The sequence below is a fragment of the Centruroides vittatus genome, unplaced genomic scaffold (genome assembly GCF_030686945.1).
Source record: "Centruroides vittatus isolate TY-2023 unplaced genomic scaffold, ASM3068694v2 contig_1112, whole genome shotgun sequence".
NCBI lineage: Eukaryota > Metazoa > Arthropoda > Arachnida > Scorpiones > Buthidae > Centruroides > Centruroides vittatus.
The window spans coordinates 301,472-323,120 of NW_027120714.1; the positions used below are offsets into that span (position 1 = coordinate 301,472).

The window sequence follows — 21,649 nt, forward strand, 5'->3', positions numbered from 1 at the left end:
TAAATATGTAACTGTCTTTTCTCTATTGTAAACACCTAAACTAGACTTAGATGCTAGAAGAATTTTCTTTAGGTACGGCTTAAGAAAGTTAAACCGTGTGCGTGAAAATTGAATGACCCTTAACTTTTAAATCCTTAATGAATTTTTCATAGAGACGTGTGTGCATGCATGTTAAAAATTCAAGACGTGTGAACGAGGAGGAAGGTTAAAAACCACCGTTCAAGTATAATAAGAGAATGTAATTTAATTGTGGTGTTCGAATGTTTACATTTAGCATGAAAGTTTACCTCAGTTTGTTAGTCTGTAATATATAGAGAGTAAAATGAAATAGTCTATTTTAATCATTTATTTAGTGTTTTAAGTCAGAGAAAATTACTTTTCTTGTTGGAAATTTTAATATAACTCGAAATATCTTTGTTAACATGAATTTGTATTGAACACAAGATCGTGTTAATAACAATCACATGGCTTTTTCCACCTTTACTTAGTTGATACGTCATTATGTAAATTTCAACTATCGTCCAATCCAAACACCGCTCGATAGAAGAAAGTTTAAACTAAAGCTTACACTTGAAGGACTTGTCTAGAAATTCGTCTATAAGAAAAATTCTGAAATTCGTCTCAATATAAACGTACCAAAGGAAGTGCTCAAACGAACTTGGAAAACATAGAGTACATTAATTGTCTCTAATAGGAGAAAGAAGATAACTAATAGTAAGAACCTGTCCCACTATTACCCAATAGTTGATGTAATTTTATTACTTGATTATATTAAATAGATGTACCTTTTTAATTTAAATAGATGTACAAGAATTTTATGGTTTTATAACCTTCTAATTCTCGGGTTTGTAATGTGCAAACTTACAGTGTGCAAGTGCCATACTGGAGGAAAACTGGTACGTTACATACATTTTAAAGTATTTATACAATTTGACTGTAAATAACGTTAAAATGCTGTATACACTATTTCTTATATTATTTTAGTTGACTGATGAGGGGCACAAGGCCCGAAACGTGTACCGTATCAACTAAATAAAGGTGGAAAAAGCCATGCGATTGTTATTAACACGATCTTGCGTTCAACACTTCTAAGACAATACAACACGGTTTCACAACAAATCGTGAATTTGTATGCCAATGTACTAAGAAACTTAATTAAAATGAATGCGAGAATTAAACAATTATTATAAATATAGAGTTTTATTAAACTGTTACCCCAAAAATAAATTACAATAGAGAATCCAAAGCACCAATTAACTGAAAACGGTTTTGATTAAATTTCGGATGAATATTTTGTGGAATTTAATAAACGAAGACCGGTTTACCGAAAACCGATCAAACGGTTGAAACAATCTAAATCGTACATATATTTTCGTATGAATATTCTTTCTATGAAGAAATTCTAAAATATATCTTTATAAAATTGTTTCTTAGTAACAACTGGCGTTTAAACTTATACATGCAAGAATGTACTTTAATCTTCTCCCGATATATGAACGGAACTATACATTAATTATGTCTAATGCTTCTATTTTCTCAATGTAAAAGATTTTTATTAAATTTTGCATGTTTGTTACTTTTGCATTATGGTCGATAACAAAATATTAATCTGAAAAATATAAATGGCAATTTTATAATCCACATTTTGGTTAATCTGTGGAAATTACATGAGCAGACTCACTTGTTCCAAGGATGGATAGGCGATAATCATCTGCTGTTCCTCCGTGTAATTTGTCCTTATTAATTGTATTAACTGTTCGAATGTATTTTGGATCCTTGTCTGAAACATAATACAAATTTAGGTTGACTTAAACTTTATTTCTAAAATGGAACACGAATTAATTACCTTTATTGGACGAAAAAGAATGTATTCGGTGTCCACGTTGGCGAGATATAAGGCCATAGTACGTCTCAACGTCGGCAAATAGGATTTCATTTCTCTATAAACCCGACTGACGACTTCGCCCAATTTTTCGGGTGATGCAAACGGTTGATTCGGGAGAGAGACCTGACGAATGGATTCCTCTTTCTGTACTTGTATAATGACTTTTGCCTGCAAATCACAGTTAATTAAGCAATAAATTTAAGAATAGAAATTTAATCTTTAATTTAAAATGCAGACAACCCATAAGTAAATAGACACATTAAATGTTGGCAAACACATGAGGCAATATTAACTGTCATATTGGAGAAAGGTCTTCTTCCAAAATTTTCCAGTGGGTTAATGGACAGAAAACATTCATGGAAAATAGAGCTTCTTGTCACACTGCCAAAAAACACCTGGAATTAGCTGGCAACACAAGGCATCTGCAAGCTACCACGAGCCAGTCGTTCATCCAACAAATCCCATCAAACATGTCTGAAATCTGCCGGATCGTGCAATGTGACGATGTTCGGGGAAACCTGCTTCCCACAGGGAACTTTTAGATTGTTTGCCAAGCAGACCAACATTCCGTGGACCAAGATAGCAGAACTCATTGACTCTATGCCCAACTGGGTTAAGACTTTGTAGTTTTAATACACATGTGGATATTTTGAAATAGGTGTGTCCGAAAATAAGGGCATCTATTTACTTATGGGTTGTCTCTGTATACAAATTATTTTGGTCACAAAAATGAAATCTCAACCTTACCTTATCCATAAACGTTAAGAGAGGACCGAGAATTATTTCCGAGCAATGCGATATAAATTCTTCACAAATGACTTTCAACTGGTTGTCGACTGCTTTCTTCGAATCTATTAAATTTTCCGTGACTTGGGGAGTACCCTGTTACGTACAAAGTACACGTCAAATCATTTATTAACTTGGAAAATTGGATTAAATTATTACCTCTAGAAGGAATTCCAATAGAGAATTATTCGTGCTGAACGAGAAAAGTCGCGACTTATTCTGTAACAGGCTGTAAGCGGCGTCTGAAAAAATTACCGGGCTTTAATAAAGTAAATATGATTTATTTAAGAATTTTGTTACATAAAGTTAAAAAATAATCGATTTTAAATACTTTTGACGCGACTGAAATCCAATGCAGTCTCCTTGATGGCAAAATCTACTTGAAACGGAGCAATCTGTTCTCTCAAAATAAGCAAATGTTTAATTTGAAATAATTGTCCATCCAGAGGAGTCTAGAAAAATATAATTGAATTTAATGGATCATAATTATATAAAAAAATATATATATATATATATATATATATATAATATTCAAGCGAAATTTTGCAAGCGACAAAAAAATTAACCTTTTGAGCCTCCGTTTTTATTTTACTAAATGCCAAACGAACAACCAGAAGCTTGATAGTGCCAGATCAGGCTGTAAAGAGTACATAATAACCTATAATTTTAAGTTATTGTCTTTGCTATTTCCTTACTGTAGTGTGGTCTTGCATTATCGTGGCACAAAAAAAGTCTTGAACATAGCTCAAATGCATAGCTCAATTGCTATGAACATAGCTCAAATGCTCGTAAGATTTTGCAATATATTACTAAATCGATTGGATGATTGGACACAAAGGGAGAAACAATGTCAAAAATTCAATCACCAATCGTTGCTTTGTACCGAACAAGAAAGATAACTTTAAAGCTTGAACGTGATTATTATACATCAATGCAATGTAAACCACACTACGCACACAGACTGGATACTCGATGCTACTATTAACAAGGTGGTGGCGGTCACGTGTTCATATCCCCAAATTTCGTGGAACATCATAATAGGAGATAAAAATATATTTCAAGTCTAAAGTAAATCTCTTCGTGTTTTCAAGTTTTTTACAATATATAAATCACACAAAAGCTAGAAGATTTATGATAAAAGACATGTAAAGAGAAGCTAGCTTTGGAAAGAGAAGCAGAATTAAACTAGGTAAAGGTGTCACTAGAAGAATTAATGAGGAATAAAGACATGTACGGATGATGAAGACTCAAAAATCTCAAATAAAAAAATAATAGGAAGAAGAGAATAGGATTAACAGTAGTTAATAACACAAGTTTACTGTTTGACCAGCCACTTTTATGCTGTATAACATATAGAAATCGGCTTGTTTAACAGAAGACTTTAGATCGAAAGATCTTCAACCAGATGAAAAAACAGTTAAACACTGCATTCTGAGAATGTACATTCCTAAAAATGAAACTTAAAAAATTTATTTGAGTCTTAGTATCTTTGGTCGGATTCAAACCACAGCAATAAAGAAAAATTAAGAATTAAATAACTCAAATATTCAATCTAAAGGCTTGATACTTATTAGGCTACATTAAAGCTGTTCAATTAAGTAATTTGGCTAGAGGTAGGTGGTTAAGCAGCCTTCTTATGTTAAATTTAATAATTAAATTATTTCTAATTTAGAATATTCTAGAAGATCCAAAATATTGGCCCAAAACGGGACTCAAACCCACACATCTTGCTTATCGTGAGGGCACATTGACAGTTATGCTACCCGGACCTCTGTCCGATCTTTACTTCCGAACCAATTAATTTAGATAAAAATGTACCGGTCAATCGTGGAGTTGACCAAAAATAAATTTGGTGCTCACGACCCTCCATGGCTCTTAGTCATATTATACTTTCACCTCGGCAGGGATAATTAATTTATAAATATTCAACAATGTACCTTGAACCTGTTACTGGTGTGAGTTATACGATGGATAAAGTACATCGCAAACGTTTCCGAACAGCTTAAAGTTCTTCTTCGGGTAATACACAGATTAACTGATGGAACACGGAGTAAATGGAACACAAAGATTTGAAAATTAGATCAAATCCGTGTCTCGTAAAGTCGATGGACACCGATCTTTAATTTGCCAATATCCACACGAATGCGCATGTTCAACATAACAATTTCATGAGACATGGATTCGATCTAATTTTCAAATCTTCGTGTTCTATTTACTCCGTGTTCCATCAGTTAATCTATGTATCACCCGAAGAAGAACTTTAAGCTGTTCGAAAACGTTTGCAATGTACTTTATCCATCGTATAACTCACACCTGTAACAGGTTCAAGGTGTTGTTTGGGATGTAGATGTTTAAATATTCAATCGAACAGATCAATTCTTATCGGGCCACATTAAGGTTAATTAACTATTAAGAAATTAAGAAACTCATCCAGAGGCATGTGGTTAAGCGTAAATCTTGTAATAATTAGAAATAATTTAATTTAATTTAACATAGCCAGATAAGAATCTGACCGTTCAACTGAATATTTCAATTAATTATTGGGTCATTATATACGTTATTAGCTAACTTTCTCTCTAATGTTATATAATAAATCATCTTTTTTTACTTAACAAGACATTAATTAATTTGAATAATGTGTTACAGACTGCTCTAACTGAAACTATAACAAATACTTTAAAAAGAAAAGATTTAAAGTTCTTGGAATTGTTTGTTACACATTAATCACATTTTCGCCAAAAGAAGACTTATTATAATGTACTAAAGTATGTCATTTGAAAGGCTTCTCGTAACCAATAATGAAATTTATATACCTTGTTTTTGCTGATTTGATTGCTAGCTGTAATTAAAGATTGAATACACATTGCTAGAACTTCTTGAGATAATCCTTGGAAAATTGTTTTCTGTCAAAAAATAAAACAGTGATTAGAATATTATAAAAATAAAATATTTATTTTTGATTGCAACTCTCTAATTTAATTACTTTTAATTATTGTAAAATATGATTTAAAGGTAAACATTTGCTAAAATTATAACTATAATTATACAATAAATTTGGAGCGACTAACATGTTATCTGTAATGAATAATTTGAGCCGGGCAAGCGAAGGTCATCTCTTTATGCTTGAATTTCGTTGGATTTAAATAAACTCCTCCAAAACCACTCGAACGATCTTGACCAAATTTGATATAGACGTCGAGTCTGGGTCAACAAATGTCATAGGCTATTAGGGATCCTGATCAAATCATCTCCTCGTGAGATATTATGGGAAAACTCTGTCGTAGACTCGAGTCGAGAATTTGGGTGCTTATAAAGTGTATGTGGTAATTCAGTTCTGTTTACAATCATAAACAAACACGTCACTCAATTTTTCTTCAATAATCCTCAAGTTTTGAACAACTTCATGCGATAATTAAGTTTAAACCCCAGCTTAATGGCTTTATTTATATATATATAAATGAGGATGTTTGTTTGTTCACTATACACTCCTAGGTTGTTCGACCGATTGCTACGAAACTCAGTAGTTACATTCAAATACTTTTAATTTAGATCATGTTGCACATCCCACCCCAAAATATCTGACAACCTGATGGCCAAGTGCTCGAAGGTGTCAGCCTATCACTCTGGGGACCAGGGTTCAAATCTGGATGGGTTGATAAATCCCCAGAAATTTTTTGGGGTTTGTCTGAATATGTTGGGCCCCGTCTCTCACGACCCAGTGGCCCCATTGTGGGTCTGGTTGAACTCATACTGGGCTTGCTGTAAGAGGCCCCCTCAGCACCCACAGGGCAGAAAGAGTAAAAAAAAATTAAATAAAAAACCCAAAATAGCAATTGCATTTCTATAAATCAATTAATTTTTGTTTACAGTTGATTTTCTGAGTTACCCATTGTAGCACCATCTATTGGCAAAAAAGTTAACAAAATAATTAACTGAATATAATTCTTACAAAAAAGGATATAATTTTTAAAAATATATATTATAGTCACCGAATTACAGCAACAATGATATAGTGCGAAACAGATGCGCCATTACGCCATTACTGCAACAGGTAGCACATAGCACTTGCCTGCATGGAGTATATTACCTCCTGTACAGTACATCATACTTTTCCTGTTAGCAATAGAGTTGTGCCAGTGATGTATCTAACTCCGTTCGGGGAAATATTTTTGTATTGAAATTGGGGCCATCGCAACCTAAATAACACAGATCACTTTTCAAATATTAATGGTAGACCAGTATCAATTAGTTGTCTTTGACCATCAGGTCAATGACCACTTTTAGTCGAATTACTTCGACCCTCTTCCACAACTGTCCCTTCTTCCTATTGGACTAGCAGTACGGTGGCATTCAAATAGGAAAATTAGACAATAGGAGGTTACCAGCCTGCACGAAATATGTTTTTAGTAGTTTTTGAGCATACTGAGTTTAAATATTTGGTATATCTTTTGTAATACAGTAGAGACTCGTTAATCGGAACCCAGGTAATCGGAATCGCCGGTAATTGGAACGATTTTCAGTCGGACTGTTTCGTGCTGAATCGAACATTTTTGATACTAAATTTACTTCTAAAGTATAATTTTCATGTTTTTATATTCTTCAATATATTTATTTTGTTTGTACAAAATAAAAAAATAATTTTTAATGATACAATAGCCTCGATTATTATTATAAAAATTTTCGTTTGGCTTAAAATCGACGAAAATTTAACACGAAGCGACACGCAACGGAGAAAAATTTGAACATAGGACAGGTTAATATATTTATTCGTACATAATCGGTAATCGGAACAAATCACTAATCTGAACAACCCCAGTCCCCAATTGATTCCGATTTTCAGTTCTCTACTGTATTTGATTTGTTGGCAGATTACCATTTGATATTTCGGATTAAATGGCACAGTTTCTTAAAATTAACATTAAAAAAAATTATAATATCTAAAAAAATTAAAGATATTGTATTTTCAATTGGTGTTTACTCGACCAATGAAACTGTGCCGTTTCGTACCATTCGAGTATCACAATAAAGGTGACAATGGTAGACTGAAATAACCAAACTCTTTATATGGTTTTCATTTTAATGTTTGTTATATTATAATAAATAGTATTTGATTTATGTAACTACAAAGGTTATATTACATAAGAGTTTATCATACCAAGTGAACAATCTAACACATTTTAAAAATTCTTTATTCCTATAATGACAGTAGAGGAATAAAGTTAAAATGTGTTAGATTGGTCACTTGGCATGATAAACCCTTAAGTAATATAAATCAAATACTAATAATATAATAGAGTAAGAAGTAGAAGGGTTAGAAGTATGAAATTATCTAATAATCTTAATGTTTATTTTTATTTTTGCCCGAGCGACACTGGGCTTACCTGCTAGTTTATTTCTATATTCATAAAAAGTACTGGCCACTAAATTGGATATCGTTGCTTCAGAAATATCGGATATTTTGAAACAAACTAAATAAACTCTAGATTTAAATATAATCTCTTCGAGAAACCCAAAAATATTTGGGTTTCTCGAAGAGATTATTTTGGGCAACGTTAAAAGATTTTCATTTAAATTTCACATAATCCTGGAATTTTATCACCATATTCTGTATAACTCTACAAAGTATAATAAGGTTAACCTTAAAAACTTTTAAAAAAGACCTAAGTCGATTCTTGTATATTTAAAAGGTTGTTGTATTTAATTGTTAAAAATACATTTCGATTCAACAGTCCTCGTCGGTATCACTTGTTTGACAATTGCTAGAACATTAAAGAACAATATATAATTATAACTTATAATATTCATCGTATTTAAGTTATTACTTACAACTTTTGACTTTCCGACAATGATCATCATTTTGTACCAATGCCATCAAACAAATAAAACTAAGTATTAATAAAAATTAATAACATGAAAACATCCTCTATATATATATATATATATATATATATATATATTTTGCATTATTTGCCAGAAAGAAAAGCTATGAAGTGATAATGATTAATATTAAATTGTCATCACTTTTCTTCGTTCCTATTCTCGTGGCAATAAACAAATTTTTGGTTTTTTTGGGTCTCTTTCTACCTTGCGGTTGCTAAAAGGACCTTTTTCCCGTCGCGGATTTGAGCTCGTATGGGAAGAGTTGGGTGGCAAAGGACAGAGTCCAAAGTACTCGGACACGACTCGAAAAGTTTTTCTTTTTCGGGGTTCTCTTCTCAAATTTGATTCGATTTGGTCTTAGACTTGCTGACCGGACAAGTTTGGTTTTTAAATGTCATATATTAGTAATATTGTATTATTATAAAAAATAAAGATTTAATCAAAATATAAGTACTTTTTGATTTTTATTTATTCAAAAAACGCCTTTGGTCCACGCATCAAATTATATTTTAAATAATACTGCAAGTTACTGTTTACTTATTATATAATATTAATTATCAAAAATTAAAAAAGTTTATATCAAAATAAATATTTCTCGGCAATCATTCATTTCAATTTTGATTTTTGTTTTTTGAAAATTAATATCGGAAAAAGGATAAACGATAACTTCCCTTCTGTACGTATGCATATAATAAATTATTACATTCACTTACAACTAAATTACATAATCAGTGTAAAAGTACTTATATTTTGATCAAAATTTGTGTTTCTTGGCTAACGATAATCTCTAATCATTTCATCATTTCAGTTGAAAGCTACTAATTTTAATAATGGTTTACTTGATTAGGAAGTGTAACAGTTATATGCTATTGATATATTTCATTAATTGTTCTGACATTTTTATATTTTTCTGCAAAGGTATAGAATTTATAGCATAGTAACTTACTGAAAAATTCAGAAATATCAAACTCTACTTACATCTAAACATCTATAGAGCTTAGAAAGACAGACGAGAGTTCTCCGAACGGTTGGATACCACATTCCGTGCAAGTCTGCCGGAGAATCTACAAAATAACAAAATCTTATGACATTTTCACTTTCTTAAATTTCATTAATTTTCAATATAAGCACATGATAATATATTTTATTTTATTAAGTGATACGTACAGATATTTCTAGATTTACTATAAGTAGACGACATTTCGGTTCCGGCAAACAGTTGTTGTTCGGACTGAAACTGACTTTTGTTAGGATTAATTACGTGTTCCGAATTACTTATTTTCAAAACTGCCACGCCCGCTTCTTCTTCCGTTCTATTTGCCGACGTGGACGAAAATGTCGAAGACGAATTAGAGGCAAGAGAACTTTTCGAACTGGCGCGACTTAGCGTTCCCGCCGCTAAACTTTCGGCAATACTCTATCGAATATAAAGTATTTAAAAGTAATAATTAATTTGAATACTTAATTTAACATTTACAAAATATCTTTACGTACTTCCATCATTTCTAATTTTTCCGGGTAGGCGAGATCGCCGGCGGCGGGAGCATAACCAAGAATATCCGACTGTATGTATTTGTGAATGCGATATACCAATCTTTCTTGGACGTCTTCTAACAACTGTTGGGCCACTTGTTCGAATGCTTGTAATTCTATGGCTATTATGTTAAATTTTATTTTAATTATAACTCATTTTCATTAATAATAATATAAAAATTAACTTACATTCAGACTGAACATGTTCTTCTAACATTTCAACCTACAACAGAAGAAAATGATTCATTTGATACCGAAATGTTAAGTTTCTAGTGTAATAATTTGCTTAATTTTACAATTAAACATTCATTTAATAAGCCATGAAACTAGGATAAAATGATATGAATGTAAACTACATAAAGTTAACAAATAGTTTTTTCTCTTCTCTGTCTACATCTTAATACTTTAAATTATACTGAATAATTTTCCTTTTATTTCACAATAAAAGAATAATTTCAGTATTTATTATTTTCATATAACACATTCTGATCATGTTTTATATTTTTTTCATACATTTTTCACATAGTGAGTTTGCTGATATTGCATCTTTCTATATAACAATACAAATAAACTAAAACGTTTTAAATAGCTATTTTCTTGTATTAGTTATCTGCTAGTGTAAAGTTTTCAATAAAATAAGATAAATGTTGAAAATATGTCACAGATGACCGGAGGGCAAAGGTCATTAAGGTGTCGATCTACCCGAGATCAAATCCTGGCAGTTGAAAAACCCAAAAATTTTTTGAGTGTGGTCAGTCCCAGATACATTGCCCATTTCTCACCACTTAGCCACCCATTTGTGAACTTGATCTAATTCATGATCAGCCTGGAAAAAGGCCCTCTTTGCCCACAAGGTAGCAAGTTAAAAAAAAAAGAAAAACTTTATACAGAATGAAGCTTATTACTTTTAATTAAATTTAAGACACCTTTGCTTAGATAAATTAATTCATTTTAAACCATTCTTTCTCGTGTGACATACGGGACCATCAAGAGGAGAAAGCTGGTAACTTTCACCGGGCTCAAAGGAAACTTAAACTCATAGTGGTTCCACTTTTGTGCCTTTGTGTCCTTAACTTATGTATTTATGCTTGCATTGTCAAGTAGGACTTAATTTATTACTAGGACTTATTATACTGGATAACTGGTTCTGCAAGTTAAATAATCAAATCAGAAAAAACAGCCTTTTATTTATCACCCGAACACATACACGATATCTTTGCGTTTCGGACCTTTTGGCCCCTCATTGGCAGGTTTCTGACCGACATTCTCAAAACAATCATTATAAATTTGTAACAATTGTTATATACAACCTGCTGATGAGGGGCCAAAAGGTCCGAAACACAAAGATATCGTGTATGTGTTCAGGTGATAAATAAAAGGCTGTTTTTTCTGATTTGATTATTTAACTTGCAGAACCAGTTATCCAGTATAATAAGTCCTTGTAATAAATTAAGTCCTAGTTCACAATTTAAGCATAAATTCATAGTGGTTCCTACCTCTCTACTAACAAAACATAATCTTTAAAACTGCTTTTTATTAAGAAACATTTGATGTATTTCATTTGTTCAAAAACAGAGGTCTGCTCTACTCCCAGGTCCCATAAAAGCTATTGATGGCTCCATGGTTATAATGTTAACATTTGGATTATTTTACTGGAAGGTAAATTTAATTTTGAAGAATTTCGAGTTTTCTACATTCTAATAACATTAGTATATCACATGATTAATTTCTAATGTTAATTAACGGTCGACAAGTAACTCTGTAGATGTACGGATAGAAAATTCTATTAAAAAAGAAAATATGACACGCCATAATACCATTAAAATAGCCTTTCTTTTACATGATTTTTGTTAATTTTATAATACAAATTTTATTCAATTTATGAAATAAATATAAATTATCATTAAATTAAGTGAAGAGAGAGATATTATTTTCTTATATAAAGTACAGTAGTTTATAAAATTTTCAGATCCAAAGTTTTAAGCATTATGTATGATTATAATATACAAAAATTTACTAACCTTAAGAATACTGCAAAGTTCTGCTAATGTTTCTAAATGATTGATATGAATGATAATTGGTCTTAATATATCGTATAGACGATTGCACAACCTATCCAAAAATTTTCTGAAAAATTCATTTTATTTAGTAGTTTTACACGTAAACAACTAAGCCTAAACTTCTACATTAAGTAAATTAAATTGTTTAATGCCGGATTATTTTCGGCTATAGTTAATAATTAGCCAAGATATAACCAAAATCATCTGGTGTTAAATAATTTAAATGCAGGGTCTTTCAAAAAGAATGCTACCGTTTTAAATTACTGTTAATTTTTGTCCAAGTACATTGAAATGTACATTAAAACATTAGAAAATCCATCCAAATTTTTACATTTACTGTTTCTCGATGAGTGCACCTCGCATCATACATCTGACTGATACTCAAATTCTTCTTATGCTTGTTACGGTAAATCCATCATCACTCCTCTCAAAACAACCATAGTTCTACAGTTCCTGCAGATTACTCATATTGCACAATGTTGAGTTGATTCTAACGTTGCAAACTGCGAAACACAAAATGCTTTCTCTGTTGCGGAGTCGCCATTTTTGTTTATGATGCTTCCTAGAGATAGTAAATGATGAAATGTTTGAATGTGGGCGGGAAACAAAACTCGAACGATAACTATCAATTGGTTTATGTCACGTAATTCTCGGACAATAATTAATTAACATAACTATAGTAATTTAAAATAGTAGCGTTCACTTTGGAAGACTCTGTAGTAAATAAAGTTTTCTTACTTGAGATTGTTAGTTGGTTGAGAGAAAAACTGTTGGAATAAGTGATATTCATCTTCACAAACGTGAACTAGAAAAGCACATCCACTTCTGACTAGCGAACAGTGATCTCTTTGGTGATTATTTGCCAGTTCGGAAATAGCAGCCGATACACTTGGACCTATCAAGAGCTCTCTCTGAGTGAAATAGCACTGATGACAGTCTGCTAAAAGTTGTTGATATCTGTAAATAACAACATTATAACAACAACAATAATTAATTATATCTTTCTACACAATTTAATTAAACATACTCTACACATTTGTCTACTCTTTCTTCTATCTGTTCCATAAGCGTGTGTATTCTGGGAGCGTGAGTTCGAAATTTTCCGTAAAATAAAGTAAACGCATTATCGTACGGACTCAGACTGTCCCTTTTAGGAATTACTTGTTGAGTCGTTTGCTGTAGAGTTGCCACGACATAAGATCGTATCATTGAAAGAGCTTGCGATAACAAATGCTTGAACTGACTTAGATATGTGTTAGTTTCTTTATAATGTTGCTATAAAAAAAATATATAATTTTCTTCTATTAACAGAAGAAGCCATAAACTCAGATTTGAAATATTAAATACAAAGTTTAATATAGTAAATTTGTTTTATGCTAGTTACACAGTTTCAAAAAAATAATTAAAAATTAAATAAAAATTTATAAAATATGATAAAATAAAATTAATTCATACATTAGTTTCTAAATAAGCAATGCATTCATCCAGTCTCGACAATATAGGAACAAACGATTCACTGAGAACTGTTAAAGTTGGAGACAAAAGTTTCTAGAAAATTAATTCAAAAATAATTACTACTGCATTAAGTATATAAGAATATATAATTATGTTAATAAATTTAATTGATAACATGTTATTAATAATTATTTAATATACTATAAATTAATTTATATATTATTTAAATTTGAAGATGATTAAATCTAACATACAGAAAGCATAAAGATCAGAAGACCTATTCCGAGCTCTTCCGATAACTTAACGAAAGCAGTACACGAGACATTTGATAAGTCTCCTTAACAAAAGAGTTAACGAACCTGTGACAAATTGCTATTCTCCGTTCCACATTAAGTGGGTTTTGCTACGGGTAATTGGTCGAGATGCATCTGGGTTCCAGGCTATCAATAGCCGTTACGCTTTAACCGGTCACAATTTAATTAACATCATCTTTTCGTCACTGCAACCCACCATTTTCCAAGCAAAGCACATGCTTTTAGTATTGTCATGTACCAGAGTCAGCCAAATTTATTTGTGTTAAAATGTCATCAAAGAAGGGACAAAGCAGCCAGTGAACTACAACTTGTCAGTTCGAGATATTAGTTAAAATACTTAAGGTTCTAGCCAGGGCCAATTTAGGCATTTTGAGGCCTTAAGCTGAACTGTGTGAGGCCCATTACCAATCCTTTACAATTTTAGAAGTCAATCATATAAAGAGAATTAACATAAATATACAGTGGAACCTTGCTTAACAAGCATAATTCGTTCCAGAATCTTACTCGTAATGCGAAACACTTGTTAAGCGAAACAATTTTTCCCATATAAATTAATATAAAATACAATAATGCATTCCATGCCAAAAAAATACTCAAATATTTTGTGTGTAAAGTTTATTCAAAGAAAATTATACAATATACATTGTTAAGAAGCGCAATTCATCGTCATATTTTTTTCTAGCGCAGAATGAACCAACCTGGAATGCAAATTCAATCTGCAGAAAACAAAATAAAATCTAAATTTAATTTGGAATTTGTGATTAAATTTAATATAAGATGGCAGCATAACTGCCTACCTCTAGTCATATTATTTAATTTCTAATACAGGTATACCTCGCCTTACGTCAGTAATCGGTTCCAGGAGAGGTGACGTAAGTCGAAAAACGATGTAAGTCGAATTTACTTGTGTAGTTACGACGTAAGTCAAAACTACGGTGGAAAACGCCAATAATGAGCACTTAAAGACCACTAAATAAGACGACAACACAGATGTTTTCATGTTTCGTTCTCTAGGATTTATGATGATTATATTAACATTTACTGTAAATTTACATATTTTAATATGATTTTATGTGCTTTTAATGCTTTTCTAGTGATATTACGACTTCGATATTTGTGGCGGACGGATGTAAAGTCGAATAAAATGACTTAAACTTGATTTTTATTTTTACATATACTTTTTTGACAAATGACATATACGAAGTATCAAACACAAATTCGTGTTAATAACAACCACTTGGCTTTTTTCCACCTTTATTTAGTTGATTTTTGTGAAACCGTGTTGTATTATTCTTCGAAGTATCAAACACAAATTCGTGTTAATAACAACCACTTGGCTTTTTTCCACCTTTATTTAGTTGAATTTAGTTATTTAGTTAAATCAAATGACATATAATCGAGAATGACGTAACACGAGGTATACCTGTATTTAATTACAGCCTTTACATAGCCCAAAAATTTGGCATATCGTTTGGCGTGTTTATTATATAACGGGCTATGGTTGTTGATATTTATATGTAATATGTCTGAACACAAGTGCTAAACACAGACTGAATTAACACGCACACAATCCAGGTCTTCCCCTCTTCTCATCACTCATTATGTGAAACGTCGCTTATTAAGAGGGTCATTTTTTTATAATTTGCTTTGCTCATTATGAGAGGTGTTCGTTTAGCAAGGTTCCACTGTATTAATTTTAATAATAAATGTTTTATTGTTAAAAAGTATTTACAACATATTATAAAATAAGGAACAATTTAAAAAAGTAAACACTAAAAATTTCGTTTTCGTCATTTTTTGACGGCAATAAAAGCTACTAAAAGCTAAGAAAAACTACCTATAAAAATCAAATTAATTTTATATTAAAAAGAAGAAATCACTAAAAATGTAAAATAAACAATATTGGTTATTAATATAATTAAACACTAACTACTAAATCTGGATAGGCTCTAGCTTTTCTCGTAATTCATTGCATAAATGTAATAGTAATGGCTTCGAAAGATGATAAGGTTCTTTAAAGTGTGTGTCACTCGGCCGAAAAGCATTATATCAAAGACAAAAAACCAAGATTTGCAACAGTCAATGTTAATTTTCTCTCTCTCCAATTACTCACAAGGTAATATTACATTACATCTAAAGTCGTCGTGTTCTTGTTATTTTCGTTATGTTCTTAACGGCAGCTCAAGAATGACCGATAAGAAAAGCTTAGTTATCGCATGTGGCTATCAAAACCGAAAATGAAACGTCCGGTCAGAATAGCATTTTCACAGTTGAATAAATGCCAATCGTGTGGTTCCGATAAAAACTAATTTTTATCATATTTGTTAGCTTAACGACACAAAGAATAAATCCCAGAAAACGTTATCATGGATTTGCCTTGCATACAATAATAGAACATTTGAAAAGTATAAAAGGAGATGGGGCAGTCGGGTGTTGAGGGACAGGATCTGGATTGTTAATGAAAAATTCCTGGAAATCGCTTGCTCGGATTCAATCCCAGGTCCCACAGAGCAGCAGGTTGACTCTTTAACCATCTTGATCATCAGTTGTCGATAAATTATTTTAAAAATCGTTATAATAATGCTAAATATTATATACTTTTTAACAAATTAACTTAGCAGTTAATTGCAGCTGTGACTGAATTATCATCATATTTATTATATAAGGGTGGATCAATAAATAGCCAGCCTACCAATCATGCTTCGCCCAAAATTTATTGGCTGGTTATTTATTGATACATCTTTATATTAATCTCCTTAATATCTAAGAAAAATCTTATACATTAAAAACTTGTTCTTAATATATAAAAAACATAAATTTGCTTTTACCTGAGATATCGAATCCAATTCATTAAAATATCGCAATCGTTCGGAAATTGTCTCGGAGGAGTTTGCTAGTTTCGTCTATTAAATTTTAAAAAATTTATTAATAATGAAATTTTAACGGCAATATTAAGATTTTGTGAATAGAACTAACGACGAGAACTGTTTGAATTAACGTCTACTTTAATTCTCCCAATTTTAATTATAAACTGGAATTGCTTTATCTATCCTCGTTTAATCTCGGAAATAATGCCCACCTAACAATACATAATTGATAAAACAAGATATGAATTATTAGATGGTCATTATTCCCGATTTAACTTTATTTTCTAATTTAATATTGATTATGATTAAGAATAGAATTGATTTTTGTCTTTAAAGTAGTGTTTTTTTGTATCATCTTTAATTACGAAAAACTTATTTTAAAAAATAGTAATCACAATTAATAAAATTTGAGAGATTAACCTGTTCTTCTAGAAGATGTTCGCACGCTTCGTGTAGATTATTAGTCTTGTTAGAGACGTGTAGATATTTTTGTTGCAGATTTTCTAACTGATTGAGGGCAGTCGTTACCTCGTTAATTAGGGAAGAGCACTGAGACGAATGCTTCTTGTATTCTTCTAAATATAATCTGTCGAGTTCAAATACCTTTTTCTTATTAGTATTAAACAGAATTTAAACTTAATGACATGAAATTTTAAATTAACATTTTTGTTGTACATTACCTGTAAAAATTATCATCATCTTTTATCATCATGTCTTCTACTTCCGAATACCACGATAAATACTACAAGAAATAAAATAATTATTTGAAACTGGACTTAAATTAAATCTTTAATAAAGATACATAAAAATGTCGAAAAAAATGATTAAAATTCTATTCTAAAAATTACGACGACTACCCGTTTTTTCTGGTCTTTTACAAAATTTTCTAAAATATAAGCATTTTCAGAAGCATCTTGTCAGTGGCGTAGCTAGCATGGGTGATACTCAGTGCGGATATCATGGTGCCACCCTTTTTAACTCTTTTATAAAACACCATTGAATTGTAATATCTTCGCACTCGAGCAACTTGCACAATATAATGAATATGCGATGTTGCGACGTTTGAGTTTAGATTTATAGAATAAATAATAGTAAGATTTTCAGCTGGTGCAAGCTCTCGTGGCGTCTCCTCACAGCAAAGAAACTGTCATGTGCGGCGAGCTGTTGACCTTTTTTTTTTTTAGGTACAGGCCTACCGGTGGGTGACACCGCCCCCCCTAGCTACGCCTCTGCATCTTGTCCATCTTTGGAATCAAATGAAACCACCAGTGCTCCAAATTACATCCAACGCTACTCCTATTTCAAATCGCTCATCTACAATTTTAAATTCAAATCGAAACATTCAGAATAAAAGTATCATTTAGTGGAATTCGAAATGTTATAAGTTTTGTTCAACTCCAAAGACAAATAAGATGTGTCCGAAAATGCTTAGATTATAGAAATTTTTGTTAACGTCCGAAGAAACAAGTAGTTCATTGTAATTGTATGTGAAACTATGGAGTGCAGTAAGAGAGGAAAAAAAAGTGATAATACATTTTATATTTATTTTTTCACCACGTAACGAAAGCAATCTGTAAAGCATTTACCTGTTGCGGAGTTTCTATTTTCTTCTGAACGATCTGCAATTCGTTAAAACTTTCGGAAACATCTTTATCGATTTTTTCTGCTTCTAGACTTACAAATGTGGAATTTTCGGAATTCTGTGGCTGTAAAAAAATATTTTTTATTCATAATTACTCAAAATTATAAAATTTTGAATTTCAAATCATATTAAAATTGAAAGATTAAAAACATTTTTCAATTATATAATTGAAATTTTATGAATTTTATGAATTTTAGACTAGAGTCAAATTCATTACATTTAAAGAAATTTAACTGATAACTAAATTCATTATTCTGATTAGAGTCGAGAGACGGAGCAGTCGGGGAGGAAAGAAGCGGGGATTTTTTTCCCCGGGTACAGTGAAAATTCGGGTGCACATTGTGATTCTTACCCCTGTAGTAAAGTTAATGTTATTTTTTATCAGCATAAAATAAAATCTTTAAGAACACTTCTTATTAATATGGAAACATTGCACACATTTCATTTGCTCAAAAAAATGGCAAAGGGGACACACTCGGAGGCAGAGAGACATCGACGACAGAAAAGCCAGACACCACTGTTAACTCCATTTGGAGTACGACAGCTCCAGCCAGTCCACGCCAGATAAGAGGGAAAGTTGCGACATCGGGAAGGTTATCTGGCTGTAAGAAAATGGCCTAATTCAGCCCGTTCCCCATAGCACGAGAACTGAATACCAAATTGATGAAGAAAAAACAGAATATTATTACCTTGCCAATTTAAAATTTTTTTCTGGCAAAATTAATGGATCAGTTTGACAAAAAATTAGACATCGAATGCGATTTCTATCCAAAAAAAAACATCTTTTAAACTCCAAAATAAATCAAAGTTCCATCAATTATATACAAATTAATAAACTTTTATTTAATTTTTCACAAAAAACAACAATGCAAAATTAAATTATTTAAGGAAGAAAGAATAAGAAATGTGTGAATTTCATTGACACCACAAAGTGAATCTGTAAGTGAAAGAATGGCATAAATTACAAAAAAAAATTGTTTTTTCTTATTGATAATTTAGTTGTATTAAAGTATGTCATTCGTACAATTAAGTGACTTACTGCTTTATTCGGAATTGAGATGTAAATTACCCAAATTGCCAACATACAATTGGAAAGGAAGGTTAGTTCACTCGATTCCGACGGTAGACGTAAATATTACGCTTTTAAATATTGTTTTCTATCAAATAAAAACAAGAGAGCCACTTTAATCTCAATGTTTTAGTTTCATTACATTGCAAACAAAACTAAATTATTATTTAAATATACTTTTATGCCTCAAACTGAAATAATATAAATATTCATTTCACTTTTTGAGTCAAAATTACATCTCCGTTTGCTTTATCCTTGGTGTCCGCACGCAAATGCAAAAAATTAGATAAAGTAAGAGAATTTCCATTCATTGTGTAACTAGACATACAGCACTCGAGACAACAGAACTAATACCAAACAGAAAACGTCGGGAGTGCCGTACATCTTCACGTACACATTTTTCATCCGTAGTTTATGGCAAATTGTAAAGAGTGACACCGACCGTAGACAATCGGTCCCTCCTTTATCCAATATTGCAAATTTCAACAGACAATCAGACGAACGAAGTGGTAAAGAGATCACCAGAAATATTTTAGAAGAACCCGGATTCAAGTCCGAGTCATAATTTTTACAATCGATTTGACTGGATACATGGTTTGATAAAAGGAGACAATGCAACACGTGGGCAGTCTGCCAAGCAGAACTTTCTAGGAAACCGACCTCTATTTAGGTGTTACAAACAAAGAAACGCCCAAAATTGTCATCATCTTTTATCATCATGTCTTCTACTTCCGAATACCATGATAAATACTACAAGAAATAAAATAATTATTTGATTTCCCATGTCGCCAGTCCATCGAGAGGGACTATTGACTTTCGGTGATTTTATCCACCCGACCGCCAGTGGGCACTGGATATACGAGGCCCACGGGGCCCACCCTTTGCTCTACTGGAGATTTTTCATTGCAAGTATAAAACATATTATGAAGGCAAAAAAGATCCTCTTGATGTCTCTAGGAACAGTCTATATATCACATCACTGTTAACCTGGAGGCTAAATGCAGACGAGTATCGACGATGGCATCAACACCACTACAATTTCCATCTAGTTCATGTCTGTATTTTTGTAGCCATCACACTTTATATAATTTAATAAAAAAAAAATAAAATCTCAGATTCAACACTAAAGGAGTACAATATATTTGCACCCGACGCGACGTTCTTTCCTTATGGTCGAAGGAAAGCTCCGGGCAACCGCCGCACCGATCCACCTGATACTTCTCTATGTGAAACTCGCTCCAACCGACTCTCTCGTAGGACTACGACGACACGATCCGACACGACCCAAAGAACAAGCATCTCTCTCGGGTCCCCGACGCCGAGGCAAGTGTGCCGACGGGACCGGCAACTTCCTTGCAACGTGTGCCGCCCGACCGTTCGGTCGGCCTTAAAAAGCGGACCTGCCAATACCGTCAATTAACACGATAAGCTATTGTTACAGGGAAAAAAGGCACACAAAAATACACTCATAACCATAGGCTCCAAGGCAAGCACTCCGTCGCGGGAAGCACAGAATCCACCACGCCTCGGTGTCAGAAGTCCCGCCGGGCCTTATGAAAGCAAGGGTGCCCCAACCCGCCATTGCAAAACGACAACGACAACGTCCAAGGACCCCATTTTTCGGGGCAGTCTAACTGGTCCCCTTTTCGGTCTGCCACCAGAAGAATTAACTGTATCCATTCTATTAATAAAGAGGGGCGGGTAGATTACGACGACGGGGGGGAGACGTAAGAAACGTCCATTTTTCGTCGACGTAATAGTACGACGGCCTCCAGAGCACCGAATGGTTCTTTTTCGAGAGATCGAGAGTTAACGCGGCGGAGAATTCCGCTGGCGAGACCGACCCGTAAACAGATTTTTACAAATAATTCGCACTAAAACGAAAGATCATACGAATTATCGACGGTAAACGTCAGGCGTGGAATACGTACGAGCGAGGGCGGATAAGGTCTTTCGCCGGCTCGCAACCTCAATTTTTCCACGCTTTCCAGCTGTTTTTCGGAAAGAGGGGCCAGGGGATCGTTGTCTTTCTCCCATTCGCTCAATTTATCGCTTATCTGCTTCTGATCGGAAACCATTTTCTCCTTTTTCCTTCGCGACGAGCCAGCATCTTCCGGTTTCGCTCCGGACCGACTCGCTTCGCCCTCTGGCGACGAAA

At 32.6% G+C, this 21,649-nt stretch overlaps 1 protein-coding gene across 1 annotated transcript; it reads right to left on the bottom strand.

The window, feature by feature from the left end:
* Positions 1 to 1,181: 1,181 nt before the first annotated feature.
* Cog3 (conserved oligomeric Golgi complex subunit 3) lies at positions 1,182 to 21,648 on the bottom strand. Its single transcript, XM_067271951.1, has 20 exons — positions 21,423 to 21,648; positions 18,367 to 18,486; positions 17,461 to 17,522; positions 17,201 to 17,366; positions 16,742 to 16,816; positions 13,600 to 13,692; positions 13,172 to 13,419; positions 12,883 to 13,101; positions 12,106 to 12,211; positions 10,274 to 10,307; positions 10,046 to 10,206; positions 9,719 to 9,968; positions 9,530 to 9,615; positions 5,485 to 5,574; positions 3,003 to 3,123; positions 2,831 to 2,913; positions 2,633 to 2,767; positions 1,847 to 2,053; positions 1,682 to 1,780; positions 1,182 to 1,609 (listed from the first exon to the last, which is right to left on the bottom strand). Exons 1-20 carry the CDS (start codon positions 21,567 to 21,569, stop codon positions 1,574 to 1,576), a joined length of 2,538 nt encoding a protein of 845 aa, XP_067128052.1. The 5' UTR covers positions 21,570 to 21,648; the 3' UTR covers positions 1,182 to 1,573.
* Between the last annotated feature and the right edge of the window lies 1 nt (position 21,649).